Here is a 15,329-nt window from a genome sequence, read left to right on the forward strand (position 1 = left end):
GGTGGTCTAGAAGCACTCCAACACTCCTCTGGCTCGCCCTTGTTCATCAGACTAGATCCTGTTGGCCCCTCTTAAAACGTCTCTCCACAGGTCATATATGCCTGTTGCTCGGCTCTGCAGTTATTAATGACCTCCCCTCAGCTGCTGCTTTCGTACTGCTGCTACATACAGGATTCGATAAAAAAAAATTCTAAACTTGCATTAAAAGTAAAAACATCTACATGCAGAAAAAATACCGTATTTTCCGGCGTATAATACGACTTTTTAACCCCTGGAAATCTTCTTTAAAGTCAGGGGTCGTCTTATACGCCGGATATCGTCTTATACGCCGAATTAGAATATGCGGTGGAGGGGGGGGGGGGGTCTCAAAAAACATCCGTGGTATGCCCGGGGTATGGAGAGAGCAGCAATGTGACCAGATGCATCGGGAAAAACATGCCTTTCACCCGTCTGACCCGCCCGCTCTGGTATCCTACCTTCTTATCGGCGTCCGTCCCTGCGTCTCGCTCCTGAGGCCTGAAGCGGTGTAGGTGCGCATGCGCGATAAGATCCGGCGGCGGGGATACCAACTCTGACAGGGAGTCCTGTGTCATAGACTACGGTACAAGCAGGGCAGGGGCCAGACAGGTGAAAGAGGCGGGTTTATCTGGTCACATCTATTATTACCAGATAAAGGGGTATAAATTAAGTGGAATAAAATAAAATGATGTTTCCCAACTGTATATACGGTACAATATAAAATTTTTTTGATTATAAACGTTTATTGAAAAATATATTCAAGTACAAATAGAAGAACAAATGTAAAATTTGCATAAAGGTGTTTCATCAACAAAACATTTCAAGTAATAGGCATCTGATAAAGCATTCAAGTGAAAGAAAAAATTAAAACAAAATAGTAAATGTATATCCGTTATTGGTGGAGATATAGCGTTGTCTGAATAATGAAATAGATATTTCATTATTCAGGTACAATATAAAATTTAAGGTGAAATACCGGTATAAAAGATAAAATATAAAATCACTCCTTTATCTGGTCACATCACTGCTTTATACCCTGGGCAATACCATAATCTCTGAGACAGGGAGGGCTGGGCAGGCAGGGAGAACCAATCAAAGCTTACAAGCAGCCATTATAGCAAAACATAGCAGTACAGTATACAGTATACAAGCATGTCCAACAGTCAAAACCCTATCATGGCTCCACCTCCATCAAGAAGAAAGAAATATGAAGCCAGTTTCAAACTTAAAGTTGTAAACTTTGCCATGGAACATAATAACTGCGCTGCTGCAAGACAATATGGAGTAACAGAAAAGATGGTTCGGGACTGGAAAGCAAATGAAAAAGCATTAAATAGTATGCCAAGGGGTAAGTGTGCATTAAGAAGAGGCACCCCACATTGGCCAGAACTTGAAAAACATGTAGTAGATATGGTTAATGAGCATCGCCAAAATGGTCATATAGTGACACGTAATCAAATACGTTTGTTTGCACTTCAGTGGGCCAAATCTAACCCAGATCACAGCAACAGATTTAAAGCCACTATATCCTGGTGTACTAGATTCATGGCAAGGCATAATATGGTGCTGAGGCAGAAGACGAAAATTGCCCACAAATTACCTGCAGATCTTGATAGAAAGGTAAATAGTTTCCATCGATACGTAATACAACAGTGCACTAAACATGGCTATGCATTAAGTAGTATTGGAAATATGGATGAAACTCCAATGAATTTTGATATGGTTGGAAATAAAACTGTCCATCAAAAAGGTGAAAAAACTATTTTAATTAAAACAACAGGACATGAGAAGTCCAGTTTTACCGTGGTACTAGGATGCACAGCTGATGGCGCCAAATTGAGACCAATGATAATTTTTAAAAGAAAAACAATGCCGAAACTCAAGTTCCCTGTTGGTTGTTTTGTACATGTGAATGAAAAAAGGCTGGATGGATGAAGAAGGGGTAAAGCTATGGCATGAGAATGTATGGAGCAGGCGACCAGGTGGACTTAATGAAAAACGTAGTCTACTGGTGTGGGATATGTTCAAGGCTCATTTAACTCCCAGCACCAAACAAAGGCTTGCAAGACTAAACACAGATGCAGCAGTTATTCCTGCAGGATTGACATCCTTGGTACCGCCACTAGATGTGTGCCTAAACAAGCCATTTAAAGACCGCATTCGAGAACAGTGGAATGAATGAATGGATGGTTAGCGGCGAAAAGTCATACACAAAAGGAGGAAACATGCGTGCTCCACAGTTGGATGTTTTGTGCAAGTTTGTCATAAAAGCATGGAATGATATTGATGCAGAAACGGTAATCAAGTCCTTCAAGAAGTGTGGCATATCAAATTCATTAGATGGTATGGAGGACGACTACTTATGGCACGATGAAGATGAAGAGGAAGCCGAAGCTGAGACCACACCATCTGATACAGAATTCGATCCATATGATGACTGCCTTACAAATGTATCACAAGATATTATTGATGTACTTATGATATCAGATGACGAACAGGAGGATTTTGAAGGCTTTTAAAGTGAAACTGTCAAGCCAGCAAAACCTGTAAAAATACGGTACCGTAGCTTGCAGTTATGATGGGCGTTGCTAATTCGTCAGGGACTTGCCCGGCCCTTGCTTTCTCTCTATTGTTTGCTATCTTCCTCCTATCATCATCAGTTCAAGGTTGACAGCTTAGAAAACAAACAGTATGGCAGCTCCCATGGGTTTCAGCTTTAGGCACTGTTTTATGTTTACATGTTTGATGACAAACAGCCTTATGTTTATAAGTGACAGTTAAGCATTTGAATAAAAGTTACCATATTGAAATCAAATCGGATGTTTTTTTCATTTTTATTTGGTGTGCGTGTGCATTGGAAGAGGGGTAGTCTTATACGGCGAGTATATCCCAAACTCTATATTTTAACTGGAAAAGTTGGGGGTCGTCTTATACGCCCAGTCGTCTTATACGCTGGAAAATAGGGTAGTCTGGCTCTTTTCTGATCTGCCAAGATGGGAATTGCATGAAAGTAGATCATCATGATCATTAAATTATGCATCAAAAAAGGTTTTCAATCTTTTAAATGTATTTTACTCCCAGACAGTAAATCGATCAATATGATCATATAAGGAATCATTCTGTGTATAGCTACCATACATACATAGATTTGTATGTGTAAAATGGCATGTTGTGTGTGTGCTGTATGTATGCTGTATTATAGTGTGTTATGTATATGTGTTGTGTGTATTATGGCATGTGTACTAAAGTGTGTTGTATGTGCGCTGTGTGGAATAAAGTTTGGTGTATGTGCGCTGTGTGTAATATGGCATGTTGTGTGTGTGCTGTATGTACGCTGTATTATAGTGTGTTGCGTGTGTATTATAGTATGTTGTATGTGTGCTGTGTGTATTATAATGTGTTGTATGTGCGCTGTGTGTAATAAAGTGTGTTGCAAGGAAAAGTGGCCTATTGTTGATACTAGTAGCAGGAATAGCACCCCATCATTAGTGTCAGTTGTGGATGGAATAGTGTCCCAAGGGCTGGACAAAGGCAAGCAAAGAGCCACCGTTAGACTTACCGGTAATGGTGTTTCCACGAACCTTCCAGGACGGCAAACACGTGAGAGATGAGAGGCTCCACCCTACAGGAAACACAATCAGTTCAAAGCTGTTAAAAGGCCCCACCCTTCCCCCTTTGTCCCTCAGTTGTAAAAAAAAAAAGTAGTTCTCCAACCGATTCATAAGGGAGTTATATTTACTTAGGTACTTACTACCTATTGTTTACATTTTTTCCTCACCCTTTTAACAGGTCGGGAAGTAGGCCTGCCGTCCTGGAAGGTTCGTAGAAACACCGTTACCGGTATGTCTAATGGACGGTTTTCTTCTATCACCTCCCAGGACGGCAAACACGTGAGGATAATAAAAGTAACCACAGGCCTACCTTAGGGTGGGACCACCACCTGTAGTACCTTTCGGCCAAAGACTAGGTCTTGCTGAGACAGCACCTCCACTCGGTTGTGCTTCAGAAAAGTGTCATGGCTGGACCAGCTGGCTGCACTGCGAATCTGTTCCCAGGAATCTCTCGTTCTTTTGGCCCTGGATGTTGCTTTGTTGAGTGTGCTTTCAGCTTTGCTGGTGCAGGAACACCAGAAACCTCATAAGACATGGTAATGGCTTGCCTAATCCACCTGGAGACTGAAGGTTTTGACGCCTGCAGTCCTTTTCTTGGTCCAGAGTAGAGGATCAAAAGGTGATTAGATCTCCTAAACTCCCTGGTCCTCTGTAAATAAGTGAGGAGACATCTCCTCACATCTAAACAATTCAATTTCATTTCCTTTTCATTCCTAGGATCATCACAGAAGGATAGTAAAACTATTTCCTGCTTCCTGTGAAAGGAAGATGCTACCTTGGGCAGATATAGGGGATCTGGCCTGAGAATAATCCTATCTGGGAAGATCAACATAAATGGTTCTTTAATTGAAAGACCTTGTAAGTTCCCTACCCTTCTGGCTGTCATGACAGCTAATAGGAAGGCTAGTTTTAGGGGCAAAAACTTAAAGGGAACCTCTTCTATAGGTTCAAAAGGGCTTTTAGATAACACCTCTAGAACCCTAATCAGGTCCCAAGGAGGGAACATGTCTCTAGTTAATTCCTGGCCATCAATTATCCTAACTAAAGGTTATTTTGCAAGTCTCACATCTAGAAAGACAGAGAGCTGCTATTTGTACCCAAAGGTGTTAACCGCCACACCCTTCTCTACCCCATCTTGTAGGAAATCTAAGATTATGGGGACAGAGGCGGAAGAAATTTGCTTATGCCTACGCAAAGTACAAAATGTTTTCCAAACTTCTAAGTATATTTTCCTCGTTACTGGTTTCCTGCTCAGGAGGAGTGTGTCTATCTGAGCAGCCCTTTAATCTAAGGATCTGGCGCTCACTAACCACGCTGTCAACTGGAAGAACTCCGGCCTGGGGTGTCAAACTGGTCCTTGCAATAGCAGGTCTGGGAGGTTCGGAAGCTCCCAAGGAGGAGGTACTACCGATAACGCTTTCAGGGTCGCAAACCATGCCCCCCTTGGCCACCAAGGCGCAATAAGGAGGAGGCGAAGGCCCGAGAATGACTGAGCTCCTATAAAACTTGAGGTATAAAGAGTTAGAGGGGGAAAGGCATAGGCTATCTCCAACTGCCATGTTTGGGCCAGAGCATCCAGGCCTAACATGCCTCCTTCCCATGAAACGGAAAATAATCTCTTTACCTTTCTGTTTTGTAGGCTGGCAAATAGGTCTACTTCTGGGCAGCCAAATTTTTGGACTACTGTCTGAAATACTTTGGGATTTAGCTCCCATTCTCCTTTTCTTATTGGATGGTGACTGAGGAAATCTGCTTCCCAGTTGCTTTCCCCTTTTATATGAATGGCCGACAGGGAGATCACTCTTTCTTCGGCCCAGCCTAGGATTTCCTGGGCTAGTACCAACAGGGGTCTTGACCTGGTACCCCCTTGGTGATTCAGGTAAGCTTCTGTTGTAGCATTGTCGGAGCAGACCTGAATTTTCATGCCTGAAATGGAACTCTCGAAAAAGCTTTTAGGGCTTCGCCCACTGCTCTGAAGTTGGAGGAGGCCTGGGCTACTTCCTTGTCCCAGATGCCCTGAGCTTGGGCTCCTTCTAGATGAGCCCCCCCAGGTGCTTGCATCTGTGGTGACCTTCAGAGGGTTCCACTGACCCCAAGGTCTGCCCTTTTCTAAATTGCTTTGAATTGACCACCACTTCAGGGATGTTTTTATCTGAGGGGTGAGAATTACCCTTTCGTCCAGGAACTAGACCTTTTTGTCCCAGAAGGAAAGGTGGAAGAATTGAAGGTCTCTTGAGTGTAGCTGTGCCCAAGCTACTGCTGGGATGCTGGCTGACATGAGCCCCAGAACTCTCAGGACCTCTCTCCTGGAGCACGAGGGGGCGACCACCAACCTTTTTACTGAAGAGACTACCTTCTCCACCTTTTCCCTTGGAAGGAAAAGACTTTGTACAGTGAGTCTATCCGGTACCCTAAATAGGTCTGAACCTGCCCAGGCTCCAGGGATGACTTTTCTGTGCTGATCAACCAGCCTAGCGTCTGTAGGACTGTCAGCACCCTCCTGGGGTTGGATCTCACTTGGTCCACTGATGGACCAAAAATGAGTAGATCGTCCAGGTAAGGAATCAAACCTATTCCCTGGAGATAAAGATAGGCCTCCGCCAGGATCTTGGTAAAAATCCTTGGACTGGCTGCTAGACCAAAGGGAAGTTCCCTGAACTGCCAATGATCTGTCCCTTCCTCAGTAACCACTGCAAATCTCAGAAAGGCCTGGTGTTCCGGATGAATTGGAACATGCAGGTAGGCATCCCTGAGATCAGTAGTCATAAACACATCATTCAACAGGTTTTTGCGGACTGTATAAATACCTTCCATTGAAAAATTCTTGTACTCTAGGAACTTAAGTTTGAGGTTTATGATAAGGCGGTATTTTCCCAAGGGTTTGGGTACCACAAACACGTGGGAGTAAAAAGCCTTGGTAAAGCTGGTCTTCTGGTACGGGAACTATCACTAGTTATTCTGCCAGTTCTTGAATCCCATACAAAAGGGCTCTTCTTTTTACAAAAAAGAAAAGGGGGACACTTTGAATGAGGTGAATGCTGTCTCAAAATAATCCAATTGGATAGTAGGGTAACCAAATATTAATTTATTAGTGGCTACATGATGAAGCACAATCACGCAGTACATGTCAATATACAAGACATATTGGTCAAATAAATAAATAGACAGGCCAAGAGGGGTACGGACATGGATACCATGGAGAGAAAAAAACATTGTGGCTGGATTGGTAAAGGGCAGAGAGCTCCAGTCCGACTCAGACGCCAGCAAGGTGGAGGTGGAGTACTGGTTTGGGCTGGTATCATCAAAGATGAGCTTGTGGGGCCTTTTCGGGTTGAGGATGGAGTCAAGCTCAACTCCCAGTCCTACTGCCAGTTTCTGGAAGACACCTTCTTCAAGCAGTGGTACAGGAAGAAGTCTGCATCCTTCAAGAAAAACATGATTTTCATGCAGGACAATGCTCCATCACACGCGTCCAAGTACTCCACAGCATGGCTGGCAAGACAGGGTATAAAAGAAGAAAAGCTAATGATATGGCCTCCTTGTTCACCTGATCTGAACCCCATTGAGAACCTGTGGTCCATCATCAAATGTGAGATTTACAAGGAGGGAAAACAGTACACATCTCTGAACAGTGTCTGGGAGGCTGTGGTTGCTGCTGCACGCAATGTTGATGGTGAACAGATCAAAACACTGACAGAATCCATGGATGGCAGGCTTTTGAGTGTCCTTGCAAAAAAAGGTGGCTATATTGGTCACTGATTTGTTTTTGTATGTCAGAAATGTATATTTGTGAATGTTGAGATGTTATATTGGTTTCACTGGTAAAAATAAATAATTTAAATGGGTATACTGTATATTTGATTTTTGTTAAGTTGCCCAATAATTATGCACAGTAATAGTCACCTGCACACACAGATATCCCCCTAAAATAGCTAAAACTAAAAACTACTTCCAAAAATAGTCAGCTTTGATATTAATGAGTTTTTTGGGTTCATTGAGAACATGGTTGTTGTTCAATAATAAAATTAATCCTCAAAAATACTCATTTGCCTAATAATTCTGCACTCCCTGTATAGTGTCCATATCATTTGTATACATATTCTATTAAAAACATAGTCAGAAATTGGTGGTATATGTGAAAAGGTCAATTGAAAAGGAAATACACCAAAAGTGCCATGTGAACCATATATGACAAAAAATCCAGCAATAACAAAAAAAAAAAAAAAAAAAAAGGAGAAAGCAGAGAATAGCCAATATATTGATGTGATATGCATTATACACATACATGCTTATACACAAACACGTGAGATGTTTTTTTTCTCTCCATGGTATCCATGTCCCTGCCCCTCTTGGCCTGTCTATTTATTGACCAATATGTCTTGTATATTGACATGTACTGCGTGATTGTGCTGATCATGTAGTCACTAATAAATTAGTATTTGGTTACCTACTATCCAATTGGATTATTTTGAGACAGCATTCACCTCATTCAAAGTCCCAGTGCCCCCCCTTTTCTTTTTTGCATATAGTTCCAGGGATGGAGGTTTCTGCTGTGATGCTTCAGATCAAATTTTATTTGTTACATGGCTCTTTTTAGTACATCCTTTGGAGGATGAGATAAAGTCACTTCTAGTGGGGGTATGGAAGAAAATTCCTGGCGGTAGCCTTTATGAATAAGGTGATGAATGTATAGACTGACTGAAATTTCCTCCCATTGGGAAATTAAATGAGAATCTGCCCCCACTTTGACTCTGGCATCACTTAGTATCTTTGGCGCTTGAGCCTGGAGAGGGGAAGTGCAAATTATTCCTTTGCCTACCTCTACCAAAGCCCCACTTCTTATTGGGCTCTTTCTTGGCTCTCTGTTGACCTTGCCCCTGGGGGCCACAAAAAAATTTCCTATCTCTCTAGAGCCCTTTTGGGTTTGCTAGGAAATTTCTTCCCTTTCTCAGAGGATCTGGACAATAATTCATCCAGGCCGGAGCCAAACAGTAAGGATCCTTCAAAAGGTAGCCCAGAGCTTCACCTTTGAAATAAATTTGCCTTTTAAAGCTTTAACCCAAATGTCTCTCCTCGCTGAATTAATGAGAGCTCCAGTTTTAGCGGAGGCCATCACTGACTCAGCTGCTGCATCGGCCAAGTAGGCGACAGCCTTCCCTAGAACTCCCTATGAAAGGGAATCTGGCAGGTGCTGAGACTTATTTCCCTGGGAAAGGTGCTTTGTAAGCCTTTCTATCCAGAAATCTGCATTCCTAGCCAAGCAGGTTGCAGCCAGTGCTGGAGCCATGGTGGATGGGTTGGCATCCTAGGCTTTCTTTAACAGAGATTCTGACTTACGGTCCATGACATCTGATATTCCCTGTGAGCTCAAAAGAGAGGTTAGACCTCTTAGTTACTTGAGACAGGGAGGCGTTCAATTTAGGACTTTAGGGATTTTCAGGAAACTGCCATTCTAGAAGAATTAAATCTTCCAAGTATTGGTGAACAGGCAATACCTTGGATTGGTTTTTAACCAGTTCTTTATACATCTTTCCCGTGCCGAGGTTTCCTTGGGGGGTTCTGGGATTTCTTCTGTAGCATAAACAGCTTGAAGGAGTCCCTCCAGATTTTCCAGACCAAACAGATTTCTGTTCAATTTGGTCTCTTCTACCTCACTATCTGGGTGCACATCAACCTCCTCCCCAGAGCTAAGCTGAGACTTAGCCTGACTTTCTGCGTTCCCTAGGTCTTCCTCTTCCCTTGCTTAAGCAGGTGTGGGGGGTGGGAGACCTTGCAAACCAGGCAGAAAATAAGATGGGCCTGCCTTGGAAAGTAAACTCTCCTGAAAATAAAGGGCCTCTTTAGGGGTTAGTTCACCCGGTTCTGTTGTCTGAGGGGAAGCTACAGAGGTGCGGAAGGACTGGATAGTGGCTAGCATTTCCTCCTGCATAGACTTAAGGAAATCTTTCATCAACCCTGAGGCCTCCTTAACAGCCAGTTTTTAAAACACCTATAACAAAATGGCTTGGTGTGAGACCTAGGCAGTCTCTCTCCGCAATTACCACATTTTTTAGAGGAGCTAGTGCCAGCAGATACAGGGTGTGCTTTATCAGAACTTGGCTACAGGCCCCGCTGAGGGAGAGCATGGGAGCTACCAGAGACTAAACCTGACACTGGTATCAGCCCCAATCAGAAAAGAAAACGGGCTCCGATCTGCTTTTGCCTGTAGCCACTTGAACCAACCACCTCCTCCATGAGGTGGGATGCGGCAGGCTTCATTTCTTTGGCAGCTTCCTGGCTCTTTGTGGCTGGAGAGTCTGCCTTACCGCCGCCATGCGGGTCCGGCGTCTCCTCCGCACTTGCTTCCCTCTTCTGGGTCGTGCTGCGCATGCTCCGCCTTTCCTGTAAAGCGAGGCCTGGAGCGCGCTGTCCGGCATTTTTTTAGAATTCCTGCCGAATGCAAAATCCTGCTGAATGGCCGGGAGGACCGGAGGAGACCCCTGCTGAAGAGCAGGCCAAAGGCTCTGGAGGGACCACCACTGTGGCTGACTGCCTGTATCCTGGGGCGACCTGTGAGAAGCCGTGCAGGTAGAGTGTGGCCTTCACCGTCGTTGCTGAACCTGCCTCTTCAGGTCACAGAAAAAAAAAATGTTTCACTGTAGGGGAAACACAAACTAAGCGACAAGGAGAAGGGTCGGTTAGGTGTGTTCCTGGCTGTATTGCCCAGAAAATAGGGGATCTGAAACCAGAAATGACATCACTTCTGGTTTCATTGTTTTGAATTTCATGGATTTACCTCGGTCTCTTGGCACCAGCGGGAGGCACCGGGCTGCCAGTTCTATGAAAGCGATTGGCAACTATAGAGCTGCCTCATCACTATTGTATCAAGCCGAGAACTGGCTAAACAAAAATGCACACAAGCTGATAGACTGTACTACGTACATCCAAAGCTGAACTGGGTAAAATCATGACAATGTTTCATCTACATACACGATACCTTGCATTCCTTTGTATGCTTCTCTGCGTACCCAGAGAACTACAGAATGAATGCAAAATTTGACATGAGAAAAAAGGCACTTGAAATTTTCTTGCTTGATCACCTACTTTTAATCTAGTCCTACATGATCAGAGGTCTCATCACAGTTCATGTGAACCTCTGCAGATCAGTGTAGTAATTGGAGATTTCCCTAAACTTTCTATAGCAGGGGTGGGCAATTTTCCTGAAGGGGCCACATGAGAAACTAGGACTTTGGGGATGGCTGACCCAAAGTTTATTCTATCGTAAGACTTATTGATTAAACCAGCAGCCTCAGGTGAACAATGCTAGACTAGGAAGGTCTGTACGTTTGTAAACCTATAGAAAACAAACACCTCGTGCTAGAATTACTAGCTTTTACAGGCATCCAACTTTTGGACATTAATTAATTTTGTTTATTTAGAATAAATCATTTATTCTGGCCATTGAAATTAAATTTTGCTTTAGTGCTATCTTTTTAGGCGCGTTGAGCAGCTTCAAGTGTTTTTTTCTGCCCAAACTCCATTACTCCTGGACACACTAGCTATGTGGTTTTTTTTCCCTGCCACTAAGCATTGCTAAAAGCCTACATGTGCATGGACAAATAGGCTAACACACAGGGGCGTTTAGAGGCAAAAAAAAAAAACACCTGATGCCCCTAGGAACAGCTCTAAAAATGAGGCCTAAGGCTTGCTGTCCTAGAAAATAGAGAAAGGCCCCCCCCCCCAACAGAGGTGCTTTAATGGTATATTAGTACAAAGGCAAGCTGGGAGTTTAGAAAAAAAAAAAAAAAGGTGAACCTAGCCTTTAAATGGAATGGGGCTCACACATCATGTTATGTGCAGCTTAGTCAAAGGAGAACACCACTGCCAAGGAGCAGGAGTAAAATAAAAGTCAAGGGAGGCTTCAGGATGGAGCTGAAGTTCCATATTAAATGAAAACATTTCTAATATTACATGTACAGCTTATTATTTTCTGTTTACCGTAGTTTTCTATAATGGCAGTTTGTTCTTTACCCTAATCAATGTGTTAAATATTATAATTTACACAATATGCTAATTATAGGAAAAAAACACAACATTCACACTAGAATAAAAAGAAGCTGTATTTTAATTTACAAAAATGTAGCAGCAAATAAAACATACAATTTAATTCTGTACAAATATAATGCAGGTATATAACAAGTTTAACAAGTTAATATGCATCTGATTTTGTACAATTAATAAATCCCTATGCTACCATTGTATAGGACTAGATAGATGAAGTTCATGCTCCCACGTCTGAAGGTGGTGCTGTATATCTGTATGAGTACACTTTGTTGTCTGCTCCTCCACTTAAAATTAGCTTTGGTAAAAACAGAAAAAAAAAAAAAAAATTATTAGTCTCAGTAAGCTCACATAAACAGATAATCAGCAATAAAGCAAGGTAACAAACGGCAACCAAATGATCACACTACAGTACGCTGACATCTGGGTGCTATGGGTTGCAGCAGTATGCACATCCTCACTACATTATTTTACTGAATAATACTCTTAGGCATGTAGCAAAGTATGATGTGAATATACAGTATATAGAAATCAATGTTTTTACCGTCTGTCATTATTGCCAGCAATGCAGTTCCATGTATTCCTGAAATTGATATTAAAATGAACCAGTGCGGTTGGTCCACAGGCGGCAATTCCTGTGGAACTGCGGATGTTGGACGCCTCCCTTGTTAATAGTAATGTAATAGGTTGGGGGGTCAGGGGCCGCTCTCCCCCTCGGGCGCAGTAAGTTCCCATGGGGGCGCCAGAGGGAGGGTGGCAAGGCCAGACCAGCCTATGTTGACTTGGTTGGCATGGAGGGCTGCACTTTTTGCTACAGTTTGTGCTATTGCTCAACCATCTTCATTTCTATGTCTACAGTTTTGAATGGTTCCGGTTTGTGATTTTGTTTCATGGTCATGGACTGATTGTCCTTTTGTATTTTTGTATTCTTGTGATCTTTTCTTAGAACTTAATAAAAATATTGAAATCTAAAATGAACCAGTGGCCAGGCCATGAATATTTAGCCAGTTTTAAGTGTTAAAAATATCCCTCTCTCAACTCTGTAGCTGAAGTTAAGCAATTAATTCTAAAAAATCTCACAGACACTCTAAAAAGAGGAGCTCCAGTCCCATTCTGAAGAGCTTACAGCATCTGGTTTACATCGGAAGGCGGTTAGATCCCTGCTGCCAAAGCAAGGGGCGATAAGCTGCAATTTAAGTGCTTCTGTTGTAAATTAAAGGATGAATTTATCCACAGTACCTGCAGCTACAGGTCAGAAGGGTCCTGTTTAAAGATAATTTATTGTTCATTTAAAATGTGTCAGGTCTAATTGTTCATAGCCTGTTCACGGGTTCATTTTAAAATGTACCTCTTTCAAACATAAACAAGCTTTTTTTCAGAAAATTGACAAGAAGGGCTCATCCAGTTGCGAATAAGCATGTCTTCCATGCAGAACCACTGGCAGATGCATGTGCACCCACCACGTAGCTACATGCAGGCAACCCAAAGAAGTGGATGCACACAAAGTGGCTTCAGGGACACACATTCACATTCATGTCAAAGTTTATATTCAAAAGTGGTGTCGCGCTCCCAAATGCTAATGTGCTAGTATTCCTTTAAATCTGTTTGCATTGCAAATTTCCAAATCAGCATATATCAAACCATATACAACAAACATTAACAAAACAAACCAAACCAAACAATGCATCAGTCTATAAAGTGTCCTTGGGTATGGATTGGCTTGCATATGCTCAATATTACATAAAAAACAGGCTTGTGTTCACATATTCAAACGACTGCTTCCTTATTAGTGTTCACCACTATGTGCTCCAACCATCCACATACAATAGCGATAATCCCCTCATCGGGAGGATAAGCCCAACCAATGGTCTATGTGTGCTTTTGTTCCTCTCTGCGGATCTGTTTGATGCCGTTTCGCTCCTTTGGTGGCAATCTGAGTTTAGAATCCTCCTTCTCTTACACTTATCTCCATACGCCCAAATCATAAAGAGAAAGCTGGACAGTGCTTTATCTTTTAAAACAACTAGTTTATTAGACACTAACTATAAAAACACACATTTTCTTGGTGCTTCGAGTGCACCACACTAAAAGCATTCAGTCCTGACAGTGCTGGTTTCAGACAGTATTACCATGGTATGCTCATAATCTGCGCCTCAGCATGATAACAGATTGGCCCCTCCCCTACGTGTTACACCACAGGGTCATGTGGTTTCCTCAGGGGATTATAGTGCTTTAAAAGATAAAGCACTATGTCCAGCTTTCTTGCTTTATGATTTGGGCATATAGAGATAAGTGTAAGAGAAGGAGGATTCTAAACTCAAGATTGCCACCAAAGGAGTAAAACAGCATCAAACAGATCCCCCAGAGAGGGGAAAAAAATGCATACAGACTTATGTTCTCTATGGTTGGTCTTATCCCCAGGTGAGGGCACTTTGGATGAGGGGATTATCAATAGGAGCACATAGTGGTGAACACTAATTAAGGAAGCAGTCTTTTGAATATGTCAACACAAGCCTGTATATTTATAAAAGATTGAGCATATGCAAGCAAATTCATACCAAGGGACACTTTATAGACTTTTGCATGGTTTGATATGATATGCCGATTCTGAAAATTGCTATGCAAACAGATTTAGTGGTATACTAGCATATTAGCATTTTGGAGCACGACACCACTTTTGAATACAATTTTGCACATTGATACACGTTTAGAGAGTGTGTATAGGTGTGTGCGATCCGCTTTGTACATTTTGTAGTCTCTTAGTACTCAATAGCAGCGCGCAAGTACACCCATGTTTACCTGCCTGCGGCTCTGCATGGAGGACAGGTTTATTTGCCCACCGAATGAGTCCTAAAACTAAATTAAAAAGACAGGAAAAGTAATTAAAAAGGAAATAAAAAGTGTGCACTGATCTTACCCCAGCTTCTGTCCAGTCGACACTAAGAACTTTATCTTCATGAGCAGCTAGATCATAAAGAGGAGCTTTACAACTGAAAGAACAAGATAGGGATTTTATCTTCTCTTTTTGAAAATTAGGATTCTGTAGAAAACAATACTAAATTGATTTTTCAATATATTTGCAAGACAAAAGAAAAATCATCTCAGTTCTAGATCATTGAGACAACCCTTTCAAAAACTGCGAGTCGTCGCTCAACATCACTGTTCAAGCATGTACATACAAAACGTTCCCTTTTATGTATATACAATATTAGATAACCCTTAGGCATTTTTGTCAAATATGGCCTTCTCCCTCCATTCATGCAAAAAAATGGAATGCAAAACAAAGCCTTTTACAAGAAAAGGCCCCTCATTGCCTGCAATTCAAATACACTTCAACAAAGCATGCTGCATTTAAAGAAATTCAACAAAATGTATTGCAAATCAAATGCAGCCTCTAAACGGTCATTTACTCTACTCTGTTGAATTCAACTGTAACCTGCAGACCTATGTTTCAAATGCTGTTGAATTCAACTGTAACCTGCAGACCTATGTTTAAAATGAAGAAAAAAAAAAAAAAAAAAACACAACAACTCCCGTCTACACGAGCCCTTACTATGCAACACAGAAACAAGTGATGTAGGGATCACTAAATATATCTGTCTCAGCTCTAGTTTTTTTTTTTTTTTTTCAAAGCTGTGACCTAAGGTGACAGGGAAGGGA

At 42.1% G+C, this 15,329-nt stretch overlaps 1 protein-coding gene across 1 annotated transcript in view; it reads right to left on the bottom strand.

Moving 5' to 3' along the window:
* Positions 1 to 11,715: 11,715 nt before the first annotated feature.
* The window catches only part of WDR12 (WD repeat domain 12), a 33,896-nt gene continuing 30,282 nt past the window's right edge, over positions 11,716 to 15,329 (bottom strand). The window contains exons 12-13 of the mRNA XM_082260764.1: positions 14,587 to 14,659; positions 11,716 to 11,967 (exon numbers count right to left, since the gene is read on the bottom strand). Of these exons, the coding sequence (XP_082116890.1) occupies positions 11,890 to 11,967; positions 14,587 to 14,659 (151 nt within the window). The 3' untranslated portion in view covers positions 11,716 to 11,889. The remainder of the gene's footprint in view (positions 11,968 to 14,586; positions 14,660 to 15,329) is intronic.

The sequence above is a fragment of the Pelophylax lessonae genome (assembly GCF_965119305.1).
Source record: "Pelophylax lessonae genome assembly, chromosome: 6".
In the NCBI taxonomy this organism is placed as follows: domain Eukaryota; kingdom Metazoa; phylum Chordata; class Amphibia; order Anura; family Ranidae; genus Pelophylax; species Pelophylax lessonae.